General features: G+C 44.9%; 1 protein-coding gene across 1 annotated transcript; it reads right to left on the bottom strand.

Annotated features, from left to right (window-relative positions):
* Positions 1–2,895: 2,895 nt before the first annotated feature.
* IL13RA1 (interleukin 13 receptor subunit alpha 1) lies at positions 2,896–18,511 on the bottom strand (the record flags this gene model as incomplete). The annotated part of the gene is given in 6 exon segments (XM_036740090.1): positions 2,896–3,038; positions 4,519–4,697; positions 6,066–6,186; positions 9,297–9,432; positions 12,700–12,845; positions 18,375–18,511. Coding segments are annotated over 6 exon segments (795 nt in total), but the record flags the coding sequence as incomplete, so codon positions are not given.
* Positions 18,512–25,373: the final 6,862 nt, after the last annotated feature.

Raw genomic sequence — 25,373 nt, 5'->3', positions numbered from 1 at the left:
CAACTCTATTCAGCGGGACTACAACCTGGTGGGGCTGTCGGGGGAGGGAGTAGATATCTATTAAGCACCTACTCTGTACCAGGCACTTTACAAATACTAATCTCATTGGATCCTCCCGACCACCCTGGGAGGGAGGTGCTATCATTACCCTCATCTTACAATGTAGGAAATTTAGACAGACAGAGGTTAAATGACTTGCCCAAAGTCATACACGCTAGGCAGTGTCTGAGGCTGGATTTGAACACAGGTCTTCCTGACTCTAGGCTCAGCACTCTATGCACTGTGGCGCCCCCTTGCTGCCCCCAGGAGGGAAGGGAGTGGACTATATTCATCTTGGCACTGGGCCTTAGTGGAAAGGAAACCTGGAGAGGCCGGGGAAGGCCTAGGCTTCTAAGACAAGTCCAGTGACTATAGGCAAGTCACCAGCTCTAAGCCTGGGCTTTCTTGACTGTTTTTGCATGGGATGGGGGGAGAAGTCAAAACAATTCCTACTTATCCAGAGCTTTGGGCTGTATAGACCACTTTTCTTGCAACCATCCCATGAAGTAAAGTGCATAGTAAAGCATTACGTTATCATTCTGCCCATTTTGCATATGAAAAAACTGAGTCCGAGGAAGTTAAGACCCAAACCTCTGATTCTGTGGTGCCAAGAGGCTTCCTGATGCCCAAGTGCTCATCCCACCTCAACAGGCAGATATTCTTCTTCACTCCCACATCCCAGGGCTGATGTCTGAAGGGCAGAAAATTTCTAAACTGAAAAGGGCCTTAGAGATCATCTGATCTAACCATGTGACTTTGTATGGGAGGGAACCAAGGCCCACAGAGTTGTTAAGTAACTTGGAGGATGGCTGAGATTTAAGCCCACGTCATCCATTTCCAAATTCCACACTCTTGCCATTATGTTATACACTTTATACACTACAAAGTGCCCCCCAAAAAGGGCTTTCTTATTAGCATGGTGCTTGATAGACAGTAAGCACTCAAGAAATATGTGGCGAATGAATGAAAAACCGGCACACCTATCAAAGACCTACTATTTTCATAGTTGGGTTAGGGATTATAGCCAAGACAAACAAGTAGGAGACAAAGCCCCTCTCCTAGAAGCTTACGATGTGTGATACAGTTAAGTCAGCACAAAGCCCAGCTTTGGCTGGAGGGGGGGTAGTGGAGGGGGGTGGTCTAAGCCAGTGCTTCTTAAACTGTGGATCATGACCCCATATGGGGTTGAGAAAAATTTGGCAACAGTAAAAGGTTTCAGAGCTTGCAACAACCAAAACTTAATTAAAAATCAAATATGTAACGAATCCCAGGTGTTTCTAGCAACACTTGCTCCTACTGTATCAAGCTACTTCAATGCAGCCTTGGTTCTGAACACAAAGCATGTGCACTTTGCACTGTGCATGTCCTCACGCCCACACAGTGCCAATGGATACTGTCAAAAAGGGATCACAAGTGGAAAAAATTTAAGAAGCCTTGGTCTAGACAGACAATTTCATCTCTGAAGGAAACTCCTGGTATGGAAATTCCCTCTACATCTTCTCAGTAACTAACAGTATGAAAAAGTTGCCTGGGGCACTAAGACAGTTGAGTGATTTGCCCAAAGCTACGTAGCTTCAGGACTTGAACCTAGGTCTTCCTAACGTCAAGGTCAATCTTCTATCTTCTAGGTCAGCCCAAGGGCTACAGGTTGTGCCAGCCTGTTCTCTCAAGGCAGAACATAAAGTGCTCCAGATGAATTGCAGAGGTGTTCAGAGGGGATCTGAGGAAGGAACTATCAATGAAGGTTAAAATAATCAGGGAAATGTATGATTTCACCAAACTCTCCCTAAGTACAAAGAATCACAAAGTCAGGATCCTTTGCCTTGGATTCTCCGCTAGGCCCCATCCCCCGTCTTATTTATGTATAATGCCATCGACTGTAATGCATTCTGGTTATGTTTCAGCTCAGTTCCAAATGGATGTCCCCATTTGCACATTTCCACCTGTGAGCTCAGGTCAGCTGTCTCCTCTTCAGCAGTTGTATGCTGTCAAGGTTTACTCACCCTCCCAGAAACCCTGTTTCCAACTGCTCTGACAAGGATCTGTAACAAATATACCACCTAATAATACCAAGAGGCTGTGCTTGTTACAAGGGGCATTGGGAAGGGAAAGGGAAACAAGCATTTATTAAGTGCCTACCATGTGCCGGACATTGGTCTAAGCTCTTGACAATTATCTCATTTGATGCTCTTAACAACCCTGGGGAGGAGGAAGCTGAGGCAAATGAGAGGTTAAAGGAGTGGCCCAAGGTCATATAGTTAGTGTCTGAGGTAGGATTTGAACTCAGGTCTTCTTGACTCCAGGCCCAGTGCTCTATTCCTTTTGCCATCAAGCTGATAGATCAAATATAAGGACTTACTCAATTCCCAGCAGTATCTTCAATTAAAATACAACATATATTAAGCACCTACAAGGTGCAGGGACTGGGGAGACAAAGACACAGGTGGAATAATCTCCATCCTTAGAAAGCTTCCATTCCTGAGAGAAGAGGAGGACAAATGTCTTTCCTATGTTGGAGTTTTGACAAATATTTGCTAAGGTGAAATGGGGCAGGTCCAGCGAGGTTACTCTCAGCAGTGCTCCCTGGGACATATTAGTGTGCATTGAGGTCCACAAACACTACCACGTTTGATTACTTAATGTTACCCAACTTAAGGAGAACTCTGAACTGCCTGCTCTCTCTTCTTAAACTGTGTCCCTTCCCCATTACAACCACCAAACCCACCTTCAGACAGCCTTTCTGCAGTGTACAACACTGAGATGCATTTTGATTTATGTTTCTGGTTATCATCATCTAAAAGGAAATGCAAGCTTAAAAGTGCTCCAGCAACATGGAAGATACACAGACCAACTTACTCTGTATAGCTCGGGCTTGTTGTCCGTGACTTCTACCTGGTAAACTAAGCAATTGCTCTCGAAGTTTTCTGGACTTTCCCATTCCACATATAGGCTGTCATTCTGGAAGGAGAGGGCTGTTATGACGGGGTGATGGGGTTTCACTGCAATGGAGAAATGAAATCAAGAATACAGAGTAACTGCAGATTTCTTTTAGGCTCAGTGTGCACATACAAGGTAATGCCGAAAGGTCACTTCAGCGTTGATGTCTGGTGGCACCCATCCCTCTTTGTACTAGGATTGTCTGAAAAACGGCACATGTGGTCCATATCTAAGCAAGTCTGTATCCAACCCTATGCTCCAATGCGGCCCATGTGATACTGGGGAGACATGTAAGGCCGCAGAGGAGAAACAGTTTCCCAATTGTCACACAATCGTGCTAGTGACCAGCCAAAGAATAAAAATATCAGGAAACCCCGGGTTTGGTTCTTAGCCCATCCAGGTTTAAACAGTCAGCTCTGATTATGCTTGAGTGCCTCACTAGTGGGGAGCACTTTTAGGTAAGAGAAAACAATCTGAAGCCATTAGGAGCCAAAGACTTTCTTTTCTTTTACCATTAATATCCATGGAAAGAAAAGGCTGACTTGAGCTTTGAGCCAGCATGATGACTCACTTGGCTGGCAGCAGCACTTTCATGTCTAAGACCTCAGGCTGGGCCATCTTTGGCTCCCACACAGATTTTCCTTCATGGATATTTGGGAATGAGCAGTAGGTGGTGCTCGCTTCAAAGTAGCTGCCCCCACTCTACTGCCCATCATTTAACTGGGCCTGGGGGTCCCTGTTCAAATATAGTTCAGTGTATGCTGAACTTTCCCAGTTTCTGTTCAATGATGTATGTGCTCATTATTTAATTACGTGGCAGGCAGAGATGATCCCAAGTCCATGACTGGACTGTCATCTCCTTTAAGGGATCCATCCCTACATAACAAGGATCTACCAAGCAGTGGGTTAAAGAAGTCTGGCCTACTTGTCAGTGGAGGAGTAATAGTAATTAAGGTGGGACTTTTTGCTGTTGACCTTTAATGATCCTGGCCTTTGTTTGAATGGGGCAGATAAAGTGGGATGTTTTCGTATTTCTCAGCACTGAGACAATTGGGAGACATTGATTTGTATCTGATGCGATATGGGGGTGGGGAACTTCTCAATGCCCAGCCTGGGTGAGGTCGGGGCCCTGAACAGGATATATAAAAACAGAGGTTAGTGTTCTAACTCGGAGCTCTGAGCCACAGCAGGAGTGGCATGTGACTCTGAGCCAGCCTTTATAATGAGCTCCCAGGCTGAATACTCAGATGTTGGTAACTATGAATTGTATTTATTCTGTAATTCAGGGTGCTGGTTTTTTCCCCTGAACTAGGTAAATGATATTTGTATGCTGGATTAAAGTAACATTGTTAACCCCTTAGTAAAGCAGATGAAAAGGACCTGGGCTTGCAGCATTCTGTGAGCTGGCTGTTGTTGGCTTTACACCCTCACAGCAGCTGCTAGCTGGATTGTTGATACAGGAGGCTAATTCTTATGTCAGGAATGAAATGAAGGCCTTTGAGCAGCAATTATTTTCTCAGACTTTTAAGAGGTGTAACTTACCAGAATTTAAGAAAGTGATATTATAGGAGGGTCTAATTGTTCCAGCTGCATCTTTGACCATTATCTGAATTTTTTCGGAACCTGAATCCTTTTCTTTAAGCAGATCAAAAGAACAGCCAATGAGCTGACCTTCTGTATAGTAGTTTGTACACTGAAGACTTTTTTCCAGAGTGCTGTACCTGCAAGGCAGAGAAATGCAGACAACCCACTCTGTAAATGGTTTAAATGAAATTTCAAAATCTAGGACAGACTTAAGTTTAGGTATACATCTATGGAAAGCAAGATGCACTGTGAGAAAGGGCAAGTTTATTCTTGAAACTTGTTTTTAGAATGAGCTTCCATAAGTACTCCAGTGGAGGAAGGCCTGAAAGTTTAGCATTTCTAGCTTCTTAAGAGCATCTCCTCCACTCATGAGAGAGGATGCTGGCATCAGGAACCAGCTGGCCCAAGGGCTCTCTGATCTCCAACTAGGAAGAATCTACAGAATCTACAGTGGAAAGTGGAGAGTCAAATTCTGGCCAAGGCACAGCTTTTTATTCACTCATAAGAGTTCCCACTAACCAACATGCCCTACTTCATTAAATAACTCTCCCCTTTCCACCTACTCTGTCCATAGCCTGTGTGTAGCTAGGGATTTACAGGTTGCCTTCCCCATTAGATTGGGACAGGGGTGGGGAACCTTCAGCCTCGAGGCCACATGTGGCCCTCTAGGTCCTCAAGTGCAGCCCTTTCAGAGGGCCACACTTGAGGACCTAGAGGGCCACATGTAGCTTTGAGGATGCAGGTTCCCCATCCCTGGCCTGGGAGCTCCCTGAAGGCAAGGGCTAGGCCTTAGGACAGTGCCTGGCACACAGCTGGTGCTTAAAAGGGCAACAGAAGAGAAGCCAAGTGTGAGGGAGCCATGCTGTGTGCTGCTTCTGAGTTCAGCCTCCAGAGCCTGGAGCCTTTCCTCCTCTGTTGGCGTCTATGGTATTTCACTTTCCTAGCTCTCCTCCTTCCCTTCCTCTTCTGGTCACTGTCCTTCCTCCCAGAGCAGCCTTCAAAGCCTAGTCCTGAACCTTTGGCTCTGGTGTCATCCCTGGGTACCTCGCTCCCTCCTTTAACCAACACCTCTCTGCTGCTGACTCCCCCAAGTCTGCCTCTGACTTTTCCTCTTTATTCTCATCCCCATATTTACAGTTACCTAGCAGCCACTGCCACCTGCACGGCCCACAAGTACTTCAAACCCAACATTCTCCCTTCCTTCCCACTGGCCCTTTGCCGAAACTTCATCTCTGTCATTGGCAGAACCCTCCTCACTCTTCTCATCTCATCTCCCGTGTTAGAAATCTTAGGATCACCATTTTTCTTTCCCTCAAAATCCAATTACAAATTCCCACCCTTCCTTCCCTTGATATGTCTCTTAGATTAGCTCCCATCTGCATTCCCACTATCTGCTAGAAATCGCCTTTGGGGTGGGGGGGCACTTCCTACTGTTTGGATAGGGCCCCAGTTCACAGACACATGCACAGCCTGTCATTTCCCCAGGACTGCTGAGCCCCACTTACCAGTAGTACAGAGTGTAGTTTGTGTCAGGAGGTGCCGTCTTCCCGGGGAGCCACGTACAATTCATTTGGCTCAGGTTATACCAAATACATTGCAGTCTTGTTACAGCAGAATCCGGGTCACCTGGAAAACCAGAGGCCAGGGTGTCTTAGAACACTGCCTCCCCCCTTCTCCCAAAAGGGAGAAGAGCTGATTCACTTCTGGCTCTCCCTCGTCCTAAGCCTGCCTGCCCACCATCCCCAACCAGGACACCCTCAGGTACCTTACCACTTTTCCTCATAAAATGAAAAGGCTCTTTATTAGAGCTGTTGGGAAGATCATAGGAGATAATATATATAAAGTACTTTGCAAACCTGAAAGCCCCATAGAAATGTTAGCTCTTATTTCTTCTTATTAATTAGTGTTCTGTACTCAGACCCAAGGGTAAAAGCCAATTACGGGATGTCAGCCTCAACTCCAGTCACAAATAGCTTGTCTTGTTTGCCCTCTTCCTCCTTTTCTGTACCTTCTGACTTCACCCGGCTCAGGAGGGCCCACCAGGGTCACAGACTCTTCTTCCCTTCCTACTCACAATGGTTATCAGTATTCCAACAGAGGAAAGCCTGAAAGTTTAGCAAAAAATCCTTCGTATCCTGGTTCCTTCTGACCTTCCCAGTCTTCTTCTACCTTACTCCCCTCCGATCCAAATGACACTGGCCCCAGATTGCAACTCCATATTTCTCTGGCTGTCTCCCATGCCTGAAATGTTCTCCTGCCTCCTGACTTCCTTCAAGTCTCCACTAAAGTTCTACAAGAAGGTTTTCCTGGTCTTCCTTCCTTCTGAGAAGACCCTCAACTTATCCTATACGTATCTCTTGTTTGTACATAGCTGTTTGCACGTGGCTTCCCCCATTAAAATGTGAGCTCCTTGAGGGTAGGGCCTGGTTTTGCCTTTCTTTGTAATCCCCCACACTTAACACAGTGCCTGGCACAGAGTAGGCACTTCCTAAATGCTGCTGGACTGACTCCAAAGCCTGCCTCTTCTTTGCCCGCTTACATCATGCTTATCTGTGCACATGTTCTCCTACAAGTCCCCAGGGGAATTCAACTTCCTTAAAAAGGGGATCATCATTTTCAGGGCTTAGCATGGAGCCTGGCATATAGCAAGTACTTAAAAAACATATATTGGCTTGAATGGCATCTGTCCCACTAGCCCACCACCAGCCCTTAGGGCCCTGGCGGTAGAATCCCTTGGGTTAAGTCATTGTGTTAAAATGCAAACCTAGGAGAAGCCATTCTCGCCCATTAACATAACAGCATCCACTAATGTGTGGGATTGGGCTAGAAAGGCCTCGAGTTAAGCCTGATAAGCTTTGAAAGTACTACCATAAATATGATCACAGGCTGTTTACCTCTGAGACACTACAGAGTCCAATATCTTCATTTGTTAGCTCAGAGGATTACAGATCAGAGCTGGAAGGAACCTCCAAGACCATCTGGTCCAAATTCCTCAGTTTAAAGATGAGGAAGCTGAATGAAGCCCAGGGAGATTATATGTCCAGCCCAAGGGTACATGGCTACTAAGAGTTATGATGCTTATATCTGGGGTTTAGAGGATATTATGCTTTTGTACAAACTGTCTCATTTAATGGTTGGACATTACATAAAGGTGGGGGATGGTCTAGAGCTAGCAGCAGTTGGGGTAATGAGGTAAGAAAGAACAGAGAGAAAAGAGACAGCATAAGAGATATGAAGGTGGAGGGGGAGTGAAGGGTGAGCTGGGAGTGCTGAAAATCAATTTCACCTAGTTAATAAAGTTCAGCCTAAACCAGTTCGAGGATAGATGAACCAAGGAAGCCTGGACAATGTGCATTTATTCTCTCTACAAAGGTTCATAGCTTCATGAAATCTCAGAGTTGGAAAAAACCTCAGAAGCCAGCTAGTCTGAAACAAAACTGAACACGCTTCTCCTCTAGTATACCTAAGTGGCCATCTAGTCTGTCATTGAAGATCTCCAGTGAGGAGCCCACTCTTACCTGAGGAAGCCACTCAACCCTAGGATAGCTCAAATGAGGAAGGTTATATTTACTCACTGAGCCTAGTTGTGCCTTCTAAGGCCAAATAAAACCCACCTAATCCCTGCTTCCGTAAGATGGTCCTGCGAATACTCGGAGACAGGTATCATGTCTCCCCAAGCCCTCTCAACTACAACTCAAACAGCCCAGGTCCTTCTAAGCCTTACACAGCACAACCATTAAATTGAATAATAATGAGTCTTTTCCTAGTTGCCCTCCTCTGGATCTGCTCCAACTCATCAGACTCCTTTCTAAGCTGTGGAGGCCAGAGCTGAACAAGATAGTCTAGTTGGGGTCTGACTAGGGTAAAGAACAGAATGATTGTCACCTCCATCATTTTGGACACTATGCTTCTCTTAATGAAGTACAAGATTACATTAACTTTTTTGGATTTTTCTTTTGGTTATTGACTGATACTGAGTTTGAAGGGACCTGATAGGCCATCAAGTCCAACCCAGGTAAGCGGGGGAAAGACTGTGATCATTGAATATTAGGATCATGAGTCTGGACTTTATCATGTAGGTACTGGGGTAGCTACTGGAAGCTTCTGGGTAGATAAATGACATAACTAGAACTGAGTACCTGGAAGATCATTCTAGTACTTTATGGAATGGAGAAAGGAGTAACTGAAGGCAGGAAGACCTGTTAGGAGAAGGGATGTATCTCCCCTGTCTACAAACCTCTCTCCTCTGATGCCTTGAAAAATGCTCAATCCTCCCCAATTTAAAAATCCCCTTCATTTGACCCTACTGTCCCCTCTTTACCTACTGGCTTTTTTCTAGTGTCTCTTTCAAAGGCCAAACTTCTTGTAAAAGTGGCTGTTTCCATTTCTTCATCACCCATTCACTCCTCGAGTCTCATACCTCTCCACTGAAACTCATCTCTCTAAGGTCATTAATGACAAGCCAAATCCAGTGGCTTTTCCTCTGCCCTCATCCTCCATGAGCTGTCTCTGCAGCAGTCAGCCACTGCTGGCCACAAATTCCCAAGGAGGCCCTTTACCCCTTTGCTTGACTTGCTTATACCCTACCTCCTCCATCTCCTCCTGCCCCTTTTCTGGCCCCGCCTAGGTCCTGAACTGTAAGTCTTGGGCCTTGGCTCCCCGCCTCTTCTCTCGCAGGCGCTTGACCATTGCCAGGATTCCAAGCTGGATTAGCCCTATTTTGTAGATAATTTTACCTTCTGGGGGCACAGTGCACATCTCTACAGCATCGCTAGGATTCGTGCTCGTCACACTGCACTGTGTTCTCACATGGAGGCAAATTCTTTCATTTAGAGCCACTTCTTCAGTCCGAAAGTTGTTTAAACTGATTGCCTAAGGTTAAAAACCCCAAAAAGCATGATTATATCCTTCGAAGAGAATACAAGTGAGAAAACAATGTCCAAACTGAGAAGTGAACTGCGTTTTACTTGTGGGGCCCCATGATGGCATCGCCTCTGTCACAACTAATGAGAGACTGCTTTTCAACTTGGAGTCTTGGAGGATTTCCCAGGTGCTGAGAGGTGATACAATGTACACAGGGTCACACTGCCTGTTGCTTTAATTATACTTCAAGGATATGGGAAAGATACATAAAAAATACAAAACATTTCAATAAACACATATAACTGTGGTATGTAAAGACCTTGGGAAATGTCAAGGATAGATTGTTTCTAAGTATTTTCAACATTAGGTGTTGAATTCAAGTATTTTAAAGTTTGGTTGCAAATAGACACTTTCCATCTATTAACCCAGCACACTGTCTACAACAACGTAATGACATTATCAATGATACCACCCACGTGCTCACCCAAGGGCTCCAGGATCTGCCTTTCTCCCCAACACAGTCAAGGTATCAATGGTACCTGTCTGCCAAGAGGGACCACTGAGGCCGTTTTGTCTCTGGAAAAGATGACTTCTTTTTCATGACTGAATTTAGATGATCAGGCTCTAACTATAGAGGTAATATCCAGGACCACATAAGCTTACTCCATTGAACTTCTTAAAGGTAGAGTCAATTGCCACTGTGTAACCAAATTTGGGCCAACCTTTGGAATAAATGGTTTATAGTATGGTGTGTCCCCCCCACCCTGCTCCCAGCCCCAAATATCAATTCTCCCTCAAGGAAGATTGTTATATCATTATTGTAGCGTCACTGTTTTGAGTGATGCTTTTAGTTCCTTGGGAAAATGCAAACAGTGTTCCTGGTCCACCTCAAACCCTTATCAACTAACATCTTGTTTATGATGGCAGCCCAGGATAGGTAGAGCCTCCAGGAGACCCTTCTCACAACAACATAAAATACTGATCAATCTGCTTTGCAAGCTACAGAAGGGCACTAATTAATATTACTCCTTAGTAATTTCCTTTTTAAAAAATTTTCTTTTGGGGGGTTATGTTTTAGGTTCCAAACTGTCGCTCCCACCCTCTACACTCCACCACCATTTGACACAGATATATGTATGTATATGTATGTATGTAAAACTATATTGTGCATACTTCGCTTTAGCAGTTCTTTCTCTGGAGGTGGATAGCATATTCCTTCATAGGTACTTTGTAGTTAATTTGAATATTTATAATATTCAGAATAACTTGGTCATTCGCAGTTATTCTTTGAACAATACTGCTATTATGATATACAATGTTCTCTTGGTTCTGTTCATTTCACTCTTCATTATTTCATGCAACTCTTTCTAAAATCAACCTGCTCATCGTTTCTTACAGCACAGTAGTATTCCATCACAATCATATACCACAACTTGTTTAGCCATTTCCAGTTCTTTGCCACCACAAAGAGAGCTGCTATAAATATTTTAGAACATATGGGTTCTTTGCCCTTTTCCTTGATCACCCTTGGGAAACAGACCTACTAGTGGTATTTCTGGGTCAAAGGCTATAAACAGTTTTATAACTCTTTGGGCATAATTCCAGATTGTTTCCAAAATGGCTGGATCAGCTCATAGTTCCATCAACAATGTATTAGTGTCCCAATTTTTCCATATTCCCCGGCAACATTTGTCATTTCCCCTTCTGTCTCTGTAGCTGTTAAGGACCCCCTCCCCTTTGAAAACCCAGATGTTGGTGCTTCTCTCACTGGTAACTATGTATGTATAGCATTGGTCAGACAGTTGGATCTGTGCTAATTTCTCAGATGGTTAGAAGCCCTGTCTATTGGTCTCTATTCTCTGTTTGTATTTTCTCTGAAATTCAGGGTGCTGACTTTTCCCCTGAACTGGTGAATGTAATTAAGGATGGTTGACCTCTTAAACAGCTGTCTTTCCTATTGAAGCAGATCTAAGAACTTGTGCTAGCAGCCATTCTGGGTATGCCAGTGTGGTTTTTGCTACACAGATAGTTTTAATAATTACCACCTTATAATACAGTTTAAGATGTGGGACTGCAAAACCTCCTTCTTTTACATTTTTTCATTAATTCCTTTGATATTCTTGACCTTTTGTTCTTCCAAATGAATTTTGGTTTTTTTTCCTAGCTCAATAAAATTTTTTTTAGTAATTTAATTGTGATGGCATTGAATAAGTACATTAGTTTAGGTAGAACTGTCATTTTTATATTGATTCTGACCACCCATGAACAAGTAATATTTTTCCAATGATTGAAATCTGACTTTGTTTGCATAAAAAGTGTTTTATAATTATGTTCATGTAGTTCCTGGGTTAGTCTTAAACATTTCTATATAGAAAGTACGATAGAAAAAAAAGTTATATGGGAAGCCATGAATCTCTTATTACATATAGTTTGTTTTCTCAGTAATCTCTTAAAGCCCTATTCTGAAGACATTAAGGGTAACAACAGGAAACAGAAACACAATCTCACACTATGGAAGGTCTAGGGCACTGGCAGCTTGGGGGAAAGAAAGTGGCTGGATCAGATAAGTTAACATAATAGACCAGAAATTATTCAGACCCACCTGGTGAAAATGAGGCTCCTTACCACGTTGATAAGCAGGGGATGAATTTTGGGGGCATAGACCCTCAGAAAGACTGTTTACTGAGTTACTAAAGTGTTGCTGTTGGCATGAGTGGAAGTAATACATATGCTGTCATACTCATCCTTGAAATATTGAAGTGTAATGAAAACCTCACTTAAATTCTAAGAGAGAGGTTAAAAGTTGCCCTATTTATTGTGCAAGTTAAGACAGCTTCTCATTAGAAGCAACTGACTTTTGCCTGTATTCATTCTAACTGGTTGTGTGGCAAGAACTTATCCAGTGGGAACTGCTGATCATATAAAATGATGTAAAAGGTGTGAAATCTCTATGAACAATTATAAAGGCACCACGCACTTGTATGATGGAATGGGAATGAAAGACTTTGAAAAACCAATTGCATTCCACATCCGTCCCATAAATACTTCTTATAACCTTGTGAAACAAAAACACATGGGATTTCTCACCTGGCTCTTCTGTCAATGGGCAGATTTTGAAGATATTCCATTTTCCCAATATTTCTGTTTGAATTGTAACTTGAAGATGCACAAAGAGAAATCCCAAACCAATCTGAGATGTTAATTTACCTAACATTTCAGCAGAATTCTTGATGCTGATTTGGCATTAGCAATGCCATAAATAGCAAAAAGACTTACCCTTGAATCCTTGTCGTCCCCCAATTGACTATCATACCACAGCTCACAGGTTGCATTGACACCTTCAGGAGGACTCCACTGCCAATGAATCGTACAGAGGTTCTCCATGGAAATGCTGAAATTGGTCACAGGTGGGGGCTGGGCTTCTGCTCAAACCAAACATAAGAAAAGTCTTCTGTTTAGGTTTTTAACCAATTATCTCTTGGTATTATTGATGCCTCATTGAATTTTTTCATTTGTATGTATGTATAGAAAATATAGACCATAGTTTAGCTCAGGGCCTCAGCACCCTCTATCTGGAGTCCACACAGACCTCAATTTTCAGCAGCCACATTCAGTCAGGCTATTACTGGCAGCTAGGGGGCACCACAGTGCACACAGTGCCAAACCTGGCCTCAGACATTTCCTAGCTGTGTGACTCTAGGCCAAGTCACTTAACCTCTGTCCGTCTGAGTTTGCTCAATGGTAAAATGGGAATCAGGATGGCACCTACCTTCCAGGGTTGTTGTGAGGATTAAACAAAATAATATTTGTACAGTGCTTGGAACAAAGCAGGCACTTAATAAACAGTTGTTTCCTTTTTCCTTCCCTACTGTCTTAAGGCTTAGTGAAACTAAGAATCCTTTTCAATTGTGTTTTTAGTAAGTCTTTCCTAATGACCATTAATAGCTTTTGGAGCAGCACTTACTTTGGTTCTGGCTTTCTCACCCCCCTCATCTCTCTCTCCCCCCTCTCCCTTACTGCCCCCCTCCCAATTGTGAAACCATTTATAAAGCACTCTGTAGTTCTGGAAAGCACCAATTTGCTCAGATTAATTGTGCACCTGCAGCTTTGGCTCACCCGAGGAAATGGAGAAAGTACTTTGTGCCCCTTTCATTGTCCCAGGAAAAGGAATCAGCTGCTTCAGCCATGATGAGCTCACTTCTGTACTCTCTAATAATATGACTGGCTCTATCGTTGCCAGTTCTATATTAGACGGAGGTATCACCCAGTCTCATGGCTTTCTTTTTCAAACTTGTGGCCGTGCTGACAAGCATTTCTATACTTTTTTTTCATTTCTCCTGTTAATTTTTTACATCATCTATTCACATCAATTCTAACATCAAGTGCTTGCAACTTATGACTGTACTCCCTGTGCCGGAGACACAAATAAGAAATTCAAGCTATTGTCCATGGGGAATGGAGGACAAGCCACTGGGGGGCTTGGGAGGGCCTGCCAGGGAAGGCTTCACCAAGAAGACAGCAGCTTAGCTGACTTTTGAGGGGAAGAAGGATTTCCACAGGTAGAGGTTGAGCCATTGAGGTGGCTCCATTTTAAGCACGGAGAAAGCCAGAACCAGACAGGGATGTGAAATGGTAGAAAAGGGAATGTACAAAAGGATTTGAGAGGTTTGAAAGGAAGGTTGGAATCAGGTTGTATAGGGCTTTGAATGCTAGGATCAGAAGGTTATACTTTATTTTATAATAGGCCCTGGACAAGTTTGGAAGAGTGGAGTGACAGGGTCAGGGTGGGGCATCACAAAGATTACTGGTGTGAAAGGGAGCCCCTGGACACAGGAAGGCCAGTTAGGAGGCATTTAAAAGAGTCTCAATGTCAAAGAGAGGAGAGGGTCAAAGATGATTCCAAGTGCTTGAGTCTGGGTGACTGGGAGGATGATGGTACCATCAAAATGAGTTGCTAGGCAGAGGGAAGATTTTTAGAGGCGATGAATTTTTGCCATGTGAGGTATGAGATGCCAGTGGGGCTAGCCATGATGCTATGTCCAACATGCTGGTAGACACTGAGGACTGGAGCTCAGGCAGAAATACAAATTCAAATGTTATCTGCAATAGATAAACAAAATATAAAAGGAGGAAAGATCTATAGAGAAAAGAATTATTGGGATAAAAACTTAGGGGAGGACAAGAAGCCAGCAAAGGAGTCATACAAAAGGCACTGCCAGAAGTGTCTCGGGAGAGGATGGAGGATCAAATGAGAGGAGTGAGCAATTCACAGAATCATAGGAAGGGGCCTTGGAGGCTACTGAGTACAACCGAGGCTTAGAGACTTGAGGTGACTTCCCAACTACTAACTAAGGCTCTAAGGCCGAATTTGAACCCAGGTCTTTCTAATTCTAAGTCCAATGCTCTATCTGCTACAATTTATACACACACACACACATGCACACAGAATTGTACTAGATTGGGGGGTTTAGGAGAGATATGAAATGTAGTTAAGATACAGTCCCTGGCCTAACTGAGCTTACAGTGTACATAGACAAATATGATACAAAACAATGCTGTACTAACACAACTGTGGAAATCACTGTATTAGAGATACAAATTAACATGTTATGTGAGGTAAATTTGGCAGAGGGGTCATGGGGACTGAAATTCGGGGGAAAAAAGAAGAATAGAGTGATGGTATCAGGAGCCAGACTGAAAGGGTGGGAAGAAGGAGCAGAGAAAACTCCCTTTGAACTAAAATAATAGGGATCTCAGAGGCCATCTAGTTCAGCTCCATCATTTTACTGAAGAAGACGCTGAGGGCCATGAAGGTCACCAGGCAGTAAGCATCAGAAGAGTTTGAACTCAACCCCTCTGGTGCCAGCTCTTTCCAGTGTACTTCACTGAGTATCTTTAACAAAAACTTTTAATCTTTGTCTTATGTACTCTCCCCCTCCCCCAAGCAGCCAGATTTATAATCCCAGTCTAAGTATTAAAAGTCTAGGTTCTTATCTCTGCTGTCCCAAGCTAAAGGTCTAAATCTGAATATCACTTACTTCTGGTAGAAAAATATATATTCTTGATATTTACTTCAGTTTTCAATGACACTGAAATTTTCCAACTTCCCAGAAGACTAAAGAATTACAATCCTGCCCAGAAAACTTTCTTTAGTAGCAAGGATCTGTGGTCTGGATGCCTTGACTGACCTCAGAGGATCACAGATTCAGAGCTAAAAGGGCCATTAGCACTAATGAAAACACCCCAGTCATTTTAGAGACGAGGAAGAGGAAGCTCAGAGAGTTGATGTGGCTAGTCCAGGGTCACCCAGCTAGCAACTGTTGAAGGTAGGATTCAAACTCAGATCTTCCTGATGACAAGGACCAATGCTCTTTTGACTACACCATGTTGCCTCTCAAAGAAACAAGAAAAACAAAAACTTTGGGTTCCAAGTTTAGAGAAGGAAAAATAATCCTTTATTTAGACTATAATATTACAAACGACCAAACTCTCTATTCTTGAGATTATGAAGAGTTTCCAGAGCTTTCCTCCAAACTCCCAGGTTTTAGTCTCTCCTATATGAACACCTAGTAACACTGACAGAATGAGGTGGGTTTCTGGGAAGAGATAAAACCTTGGCATTCTTTTGTGGCCTTACAGAGACAGGGTGTAGTGTTGATTTTGCTGGGCTTGGAGTTAATATGGGCTGCTGCTCGCTGGTTGTAAGACCAATCTCTCCGAGCTTCAGCTCCATCATCTATAAAACGAGGATGCTATTTATTATGTATACTGCCTACCTCTCAGGGCTTTTCTGAGAAAAGTCTTTGGTAAAAAGCTCAACATAAGTGTGAAGAATAATTATAACCTTGACTCATCTCTCTCTATCCTTCAGTCAATAACCAAGTCCTGTCCATTTTTCATTCAAACATCTCTTGTATTTGTACCATCCTCTCCATTTGTGCATCTGACACAATATTAAGTTCCTACCATATACAAAGCACCAAGACAGTCACTATGAGAGACAGAAATATGTAAAAGACATGGCCCCTGCTGGCAGGGTTGTAATCTATGATCTCAGGACAATTTGCACATGTGAATTAATCACATATTTCTAGATGGTGGTCTTTTCCTCATCTAATTCACTCCACACACGAAAAAAAAAAAAGGAATCTGCCTTAAACATTACTTTCACCATATCATTCCCCTACCAAAAGCCTCCATGTTTCCTAGCTGCCTACATCAAGTCTGGCTTGTTCTTCCTACCTATTTAACATCTCATTATTTTCCCCCATGCTCTGCTGTGGCCAGAGCAGCCTCCTCACCGTCCAGACACTAGGCTTATTTCTCCCTCCAGGCCTTTTTATTCTCTGTCTTTCCTTCACCTGAAAAACACTCCTTTCCTTCCATCTTTTAGAGTCCATCCATCTTTCAAGGCCTGGCTCAAATACCTCTTCCTCCATGAAGCTTTCTGTGGTTACTTCAAGATTCATCAATTGCTTTTTACTGGAAACTATGTTCTTGGCAGCTTGTTAAAAAAAAATTCAACACAAAACACCAAGGCAGCTAGGCAGTGCACTTCCAGAGTTCAAATCTGACCTAAGACACTAGGTGAGTGGCCCTGGGCAAGTCACTTATGCCTGTTTGCCCCAGTTTCATCATCTGTAAAATGAGCTGGAGAAGGCAATGGCAAACCACTTCAGCATCTTTACCAAGAAAATCCCAAAGGAGGTCTCAAAGAGTAGGACACAACTAAAAAAAAATGACACAAACAAGAAAGAAACCCCAAACGACTGAAACAATGAACCACTTTGCCCAATTTTGCTGCCAGAGGCCACCCCAGAGCTTTCCTACCTTCTGGCCTCAGCCTTGCCCAAGCACCTGCACCTCCGAGGCAGCTTGGAAACCTAACCATCATTCGTATCATTCTTCTGAATCCCAAACCGCCAATTACAAACCAAATTTTGGAACCCAACAGATTTGTAAGATGGAGATTGTACTCAGTCTTGAGGGGGACCTTGTGTTTAGGAGGTAGCTTTGATAGTGGAACAAAATCACCCGGTCAAGAAACCTGGCTTGTGGCACCCACTCACTCGGCTTCGTGACTGACAAGTGAGTTCATCATCCTATAGGCCAATGGAGAGGGAATTGTGGGTCTGGTTTTGGAGTACCTGAGTTTGAATTTTAGCTGTTAGTAGGCACTGGGGCGAGTGTCTTCCTCTCTCTAGGCTTCTAGCTTCCTTCCTCGTAAAATGTGGGAGTTCAGCCTGGATGTTCCCTAAAGTTCGTCTAAGACCCCAAATCATATGGTTTTCTGAATCTTTTTTCCCCAGTGAGATTGCCGAGCGCTTAGTGTATAGATACTGGTTAATCAACAGGTTTTCAAGCCAGTGTACAAAAGAGAATTTCAATTTTTTTTTGAAACCTGGTGATAACTGAGTTTTTTTTTTCTCGATTCTTAAACCATCCACAACGCAAAGCTTAGTCAACAAGGAGATACTAAAAGACCAAAGGGAGAGTGTGAAAGGTTGTCGTTCCCTTTCAGCCTCTGTCCGCCTGTCCAGGGACCAAAGTGGACTCCTGCCTGCGGCAGCCCTCGACGATCCAGGCGGCCGCCAAAGGCAGGCGCAGGCTGGAGCGCGGCTCAGCGGCGGAGGTGGGGCGACGGGGTGGTCATTGCTCTCTTCCCCCCATCCCCCGCCGGCCCCTAGCGCCCCCAGCACCGCCCCCTCCAGACTGTTAATCTCCCCCGGCCGTCGCCAAACTTCCCGGCTTCAGATCCCCGGTAAGGGGATAGGACGGGCTTCCCGGGCCACAAGTTTAGGCAAGTCCCCCGCCTCGGGGGCTGGCCAGAGTGTGGCCCCGCGGGAGCCCGGCTCCCGAAGGTGTCCCCGGCCCTGCCTCTGCCCCCGGGCCCGGCCCGATCCGATCCGGTCCGGTCCAGCCCGGCCGCTCCCCCCTGGGGCCGCACTCACCCGCTGCGATCTCCGAGGCACAGAGCGCCGCCGCGGCCCACAGCACGCAGAGGATCGCCAGCCCCTCCATGCAGCCCCTGGATCGCCAGACTGGCCGGCCGTGGCCTAAGTTCAAGGGCGGCGGCGACGGAGGCAGCGGCGGCGGAGGGGGAGGAGAAGGGGGAGGCGGGCGGGGACGGGGGGGATGGGGGAGGAGGAGGCGCCCGCCTCTGGGCTTCCAGAGCCACTTCCCGACTCCAGCGCTGGGGCGCAGCCCGGGAGAAGGGGGCGGGGCCAGACGGGAAGAGCCGCGCCGGGCCCGCCCCCTCGCCCCAGGTAATCCGAGAGGGCGGGGCCCTCGCTCCGCCCCGGCAGACACCTGGCCGAGCCTCTGGCCCCGCCCCTGCCCCCTCCCTCGGCGCAGCCCGGGCCGGCCGGCCCACCCGGGCCACCTTTCGGAGCCAGCGAAACCCCCGACTCTCTCCGGAGCCTGTCTGGCCGTGCCGGGGCGGAGCTCGGGCTCTCGGGCCGGGCCCTAAAGCCGCCCCCGCCCGCCCGTCCGTCCGCCCTCCGGGCCTCGCTCGAAGGCGCGCGCGGTGGCTTCTGGGGGCCATGGCACGTGGACCACGCGGGCCCGGGATTGCGGGGCTGGAGGTGCGAGAGCTCGCGAGTCGGCGCGGAGGCCGGGCCCCAGCCTGTGGCCTGCGTGAGGCTCCTTCCCCACAGCCCCGGAACCGGGCCGCAAACCAAGCAGGCGGCCCCAGGAAAGGGCCGGCCAAGGCCACGCTCTTGGACCCACGACCGTGGAGAGGACGAGAGGCCTGCCTCTGCCGCTTTACTGGGTGAGTGGCCTTGAGCCAGTCTCTTTCCATCTCTGGGCCTCAGTTTCCTCATCTGTAGAAGGAGGGAGTTGCATTCAGTGTCTTCTAAGAAGCTCTAAATTCTAAGATTCTATGAAAACAGGCTCCTTGGGAGGAGATCAAGTACTTTCTCAACTAGCTAAATGCAAAGCATTTCAATATTGGCCGTTATCAGCGTTTGCATTTTTATAGAGGCAGTACTTCCAATTGTGGGGTCAGCTGGGTGGCTCAGTGGATAGAACGCCAGACTTGGAGTCAGAAAATCGTTGTTATTGTTAATTCATTTTTCAGTAATGTCGGAGAAGACCTGAATTCAAATCCAGCCTCAGGACACTTATTAGCTGTGTGATCCTGATGCGGTTTGGGGGTGGGGGGATTCAGGGACCCCTCCAGGACGGGAGTACTGGATAGGGTCATCGGAATGAATTCACGCCCTCAAGCATTCTTTAAGTCAAGATGGCAAAGATTGATTGTTAGGGCATGAAGGTGGGCAGACCTCCTTAAGGAACTTGGAACTTAACAGGAAGGATGCTAAAACTTATGGAGGAAAAGTAAGTGGATTATCTGGCAGATATGCTAATTAGGTGATAACTTACAACCTTGGTCACTGGCGGCATTCGCTACTGAAAACCAGGGGAAGGGGTTTCTCAGGGCTGTATTTTTGGTCTGTTATGTCTGGAGCAAGATAACTTTGGGAGTTGATGTCTGTAGCTTGACCTCTGGATTGAATATGATAATTTTGGGAATCAATACATGATAATTCTGTGGTTACAAATAGTCCTGTTTTTACAGGAGAATTTCTTCAAAGGTCAGCTTGTTCTTGTGATGGAGAAAGATAGTTTGTTTTACTGGCCCCACTCATAAGTAATTTCAGGGAAAGGTAGTTTGTCTTACTGGGGCCCACTCATGAGTTATTGCTAGGCATAGTGGCCTTGGGCTGGGGAGACAACTGTCACGGATAGTGGCTTTTTGAAGCTAGGGAGAAATGTGATCTTGGAATTGGGGGCCAAGCACAAGCGCCCCACCAATCCTGGGCAAGTCACTTAACCCTGTTTGCCTCAGTTTCCTCAACTGTAAAATGGGGATAATAACAGAAACTACCTCCCAGGGTTGTTTCAAAGGTCAAATGAGGTAGTAAAAGTGCTTAGATAGTGCCTATTGTATGATAGGTGCAGTATAAATGTTAGCTATTGTTATTGACGGTTCTAAATGACTAAGGATAGCTGTTCATTTGTATACTTTTTTACCTACACCATCTTTCCAACAGCCCCTTGACATAGGTACTGGGCGGGGTGGGGGGGGGAGATCCATTACCTGTAGTAAAGTGAGATAGGTACATATCCCTACTTTGACAGAGAGGAAACTGAGGCTCCAAAAATACGATAGTTTGCCCAAAGGCATGCAGCTAAGTGTCAAGGAGAAAGAGGCATTGAACCCAAATCTTCCTAATTCCAAACCCAGCACTCTAAAGCTAGGTGCTACCATGGTGGATAGGGTACTAGACCTGGAGTCAGGAGGACCTAAATTCAAATCCAGTCTCAGACACCAGCTGTGTGACCCTGGCGGAGTCAGTCACTCCACCTCTGCCTACCTCAGTTTCCTGAATTGTGAAATAGGACTAATGATAATAGCATTTACCTCCCACGGATATTATGAGGCTCAAATGAGATAATATTTGTAAAATGTCTGGCACATAGTGCTATACATATGTTAGTTATTAATAATAAATACTTGTGTACACTTAAAAATTCTTCAGTCCAGATGGTGGCCACACATTCCATCTCAAAAGTTACTGCAATTCCCTATTTATTTAGCCATTTAGAAAAAAAGATTTTATAAAAGGAGCTCTCAGAACTAGTGTTGTGTCTTCCTCTGCATGTGAAAACAGTTGTTTTCCTAAATATTGAGTAAAGCCAAGCAAGTCACCAAGGGCTTGAGAAACTGATTGGGGGGTGGGGAGGTGGGTGAGCAATGAATCTGGCCACGATGAGTCCTGCTATGAACTATCGCCTTTCATCACAGTGGTTTTGTCTTGGCTGCCTACAAGTAAGACAATTGCATTTAGTTCCCATTCCTTTCCCACCTAAAGTAAAAAATGGTAATAAATAAACAGTGCCCTCAGAAGGTTGGGGTGGAATGGTTTTAGTGCAAAAACTTGGATCTCTAATCTTTCTGGATTTTGTTTATAGTCCTGTAGGTTGATTGTGACTATTGAACTAAACTCACCATGTCCCCCCTCACAGGAACATATGCAAAAAGAAGGGCTTTTCAGAAATTGTGTAACCTCAACCAAAAGGAATCCAAATAATTCTGATAGCCCAGGAATCTGAGACCATGTTATCATTTGGAAAAGGAAAAGGAGGAAGATATTAATAAAAAGCATTTAAATTATGGAACAAGGGGATGGCCTCTTCAAATTAAAAAAACACTCTAGATACTTGGAGACTTCCCTCCTGTGGCATTCAGAAAGGAAGTAGTAACAATGTAGCTAGAAATATTGGGCTTTAGGCAGCATGATACAGTGGAAAAATCATTGGATTTGGACTTGGAGAAGCTGGGTTTAAATTTTTACTCTGTCACTTATAGACCTGGGTGACCTTAGGCAAATCACTTAACCTCTCTGGGCCTTAGTTTCCTCATCTGTAAAATGAGGGGGTTGTTCTAGATGATATCTGAAGTTCCTTCCAGTTTTAAACCTTTGATCCGGAAAGACATTTTCATAAGGGCCCCACTTATCATCACTTAGTATTTGCAGTTCTGGTCATGATTTATTGGTGTGGCATTTAGAGCACGGGGAGGGAAAAGGGAAGTGGTGGGCAGGAGCTGTTCAGATCCTTGCTCAGATTCCTGTCTCATCTCTTTGCGCACACAGACTGGAGCTGGGCCATACTGTCCCCACCTCAGCGATTAACTCTTTACAAGCCCAATAACTAGTATTCTCCAAGTTTAGCGCAAGGGATTTTAACTTGGTCTTTGGACTTTCAAAAAACAGAAGTTTGATATCTATCTCAAAAGAATCGCTCTCCTTTATAATCTTGCATGTTTTATTTTGTGCATCAAAAACAGGATTCTGAGGAGGGGTTCAGAGTTTTCACCAGATTGCCAAAGAGGCGTATTGAACCCAAAAAGTTGGTGAAGATGCCCTGGTTTAGAAGGTTTGACTGAAATAAGTTTTGCATAGACATACTGTCAGTTTCTGACCAGACTGTAAAGATTCCTCTTGGAAGAAACAGAATCCCAAAGTATGGATGGCATTGGACTTTTTTTTTCAAATCTTCCTTTTATTGGTATCTTTTTAGGGGTTTTAAATCACCATCATTATTGAAGCATCAGTTAGTTTTTACAAAAGGTTATTTACTTCAAAGATCTAGTAAGAACACTAAGAGCAGACATTGCTCCCCAAAATGTTGTGGTCACCATTGGGTGTATACTCTCTGTCCACCTCTGTTTCTGGGAGGAATAGGCCCGACTTAGCTCCATTCTTGCATAGCATCATGTAAGTTGGTCCTTCCAAGTTCTCCATGTGCTGGCTGAGTCCTCATCCCAGCTTCTGCTGGTATGGGTCCAGGAGATCATTCTGGAAGGTTCTTGGGAACCTGGGTTCTGGGTTGTCTACAAAACCATCCAGAACTCTAACGCCTAGATTCCTATGGCTTACTCTCTTGACCCTTTAACATTCATGTGGTGGGAACTCACAAAGTCCCTATGAGTGCCTCCCAAGCCAGTCAGAGCCTCTTGCTCAGCATCTGATTAGCAGACCTGAGCCAATTACAGAACATCTACCCCTGCTCCACAGTCTCTCCAAGGCACTTCCACCCCACATTATCCTGACTCTCCTGGAAACTGGAAAGATGTTATCCAAAGCACTCTGTACATGTACCAGAACCCCATTACACAAAGTTGAATGAAAAGATCCCTGCCCTCAAGGAGTCTTCATTGTGGTAGGGGGAAGAAGATATACTTTAGGGGTCTGTAATTTCCACCATTGGCACTGGTGGGAACAACCTGGAGGAAAGGGGCCTAGCAGAGAAAGTGCTGAGGGGTGCCCCTCTTCCCCAGCCTACCTGCCAGTGCTGTTTTCTCTTTCCTCATTCTCCCCATTCCCTCCACTCACACTGCTTTGATGGTACAAACTCATCAACCACAATCAGGAACAGTAGGGCTTATTATCATCTGCCATGGCATTGTGTCCTAATGTTATCTAGGTCTTACCATCTTTTTTATTGCTGTCCCTTCTAGATTATTGGGCACCACCACTTGCTCTGCCACTGCACTCTTAAGACCCTGAAGTGCCTTTCCATTAGTCCTACAGCTGAACTGAATTATTTTTTTTGTCTCCCTGAGAGCAGGGCCTCTTCTTTTTCTACTTGGATCTTAAGTACTTAGTTCAGTACCAAGCATATAGTAAGTACATAATAAATGCTTTTTGAGCCATTCCTTCCACTGCCAGAGATCCACCTGGCAGTAATCCAATACATGGTCTTTGACAGCTGCTGTATCCCAAAAGTTAGTCACCCTCCCTTAATGAAGAGTCACCACTTAAGGCTGAGTAGGATTTTGAATTGAAGTGGATAAGGAAGTGGTGAATAATGTATGGGGTGGATAATTGTGAAGACTTCACAGGGTATGTCTAATGGAGAGGTTCTGGGATTTGGCCTTGTAATTTTGGGAAGGCGTGCCCTTCTCTCTCTCTCTCAGATGTTAGAAGATAATGAACTTCCTGTGAGCTATTTGTTCTCTGCTCTGGGAAGGGTCTCTCCTTCCCCCATCCCATTTCTCCTCCTAGACTTTCAGATGCCACCCTGGCAGTTGAGTTCTGATAGGGAAAAACCTGAACGAACCGGATCAATCTTGGTCCTCTGTGTAGTTTTCGCGCCTAGACTGTAAGCCTGCCTCTCAGCCAATGGTGAGAAGGGATAGAGGTGGGTGGGAATCTTTTTCATTAAGAGTATAAATTAAGGCAGGTTCCCTTTTACCTTGCCTCCTCCCTTATGTAGGTGTGCCCAAGTCTTGCAAGGTTTGTAGAATAAATTTACTTTGTTTCTCTTAAAGATGTCTCTCCTATTATTTTATTATTTTAAAAATTCTGTCCCATACAATAAGGACTGCACAGAGGTGTAAAACATGGGCTAAGTAGTTTAGTTTGGCTAGAATGTGTTGGTATGTGTTAAGGGAGTAGTAGGAAACAAGGCTGAAAAGGTGCTTTGAAACTGTATCATTGGGGTCTTTGAATGCCAACATTAGGAGCTTGGAGTTTCCAAGAGATAGAGGTGAGACAGTGGGGCAACATTGAAAGCTTTGGACAAGGGAATGACCTGCCCAGAACTGTTCTTTAGGAAGATTACCCAAGCAGCAGATTGGAGTGAGACCTAGGAAGTCTGGCCATGCCACTCCTCTGCTCAAGAAGCTTCTGTGTCTCCCCTTCGCCTCTAGGATAAAGTCCAAACTCTAAGCTTTGTCATTTAAAGCTCTCTTCTGAATGGTTCTCACTTCTATTTTCATGCTGATTGCTCATTATCCTTCCTCATACATTCTGTGTTATAACTCAAACAGCCTATTTAACTATTGAAATAGCCTCCTCACTAGTCTCCCGGCCTCAAGTCCCTCCTTGCTCTAATCCAGAGGTGGGGAGCCCATGGGGTCCTCAGGTTCAGCCTTTTGACTGAGCCCAAATTTTACCCAAAAAATCCTTTTATTAAGGGGATTTGTTCTGGGAAGTTTGGATTCAGTCAAAAGTCCACACTTGAGGACCTAGAGGGCCATATGGGGCCTCGAGGCCACAGGTTCCTCACCTCTGTTTTCATTTTCCACAGTCACCAACATGAATTTCCCAAGGTGCATATCTGACCACATCACTCCACATCACTATTCAGTAAACTCTAGTGACTCCCTGTTACCTCCAGAATAAACTCCTCTGTTTGCCATTTAAATTTCTCTCAGATTTGCTCCCCCCCCATCTTCTCTGCCATCATTCCCCTGTCTATACTCTCAGGCCACATTGTCTCTTTTGTTTGTGCCTCACACACAGCACTCCATTCTGTACCTCTTGGAATTCCTAGTTTCCTTCAAGGTTCAGCTCAAGTACCACCTTTTGCCCAAGGCTTTTCCTGATCCATCCTCCCCACTTCTTTCTATTCACTTCACTCTGCGTCAGTTCATA

This window comes from Trichosurus vulpecula, chromosome X (assembly GCF_011100635.1).
Source record: "Trichosurus vulpecula isolate mTriVul1 chromosome X, mTriVul1.pri, whole genome shotgun sequence".
In the NCBI taxonomy this organism is placed as follows: domain Eukaryota; kingdom Metazoa; phylum Chordata; class Mammalia; order Diprotodontia; family Phalangeridae; genus Trichosurus; species Trichosurus vulpecula.
This window is presented reverse-complemented; position numbering and strand designations above follow the sequence as displayed.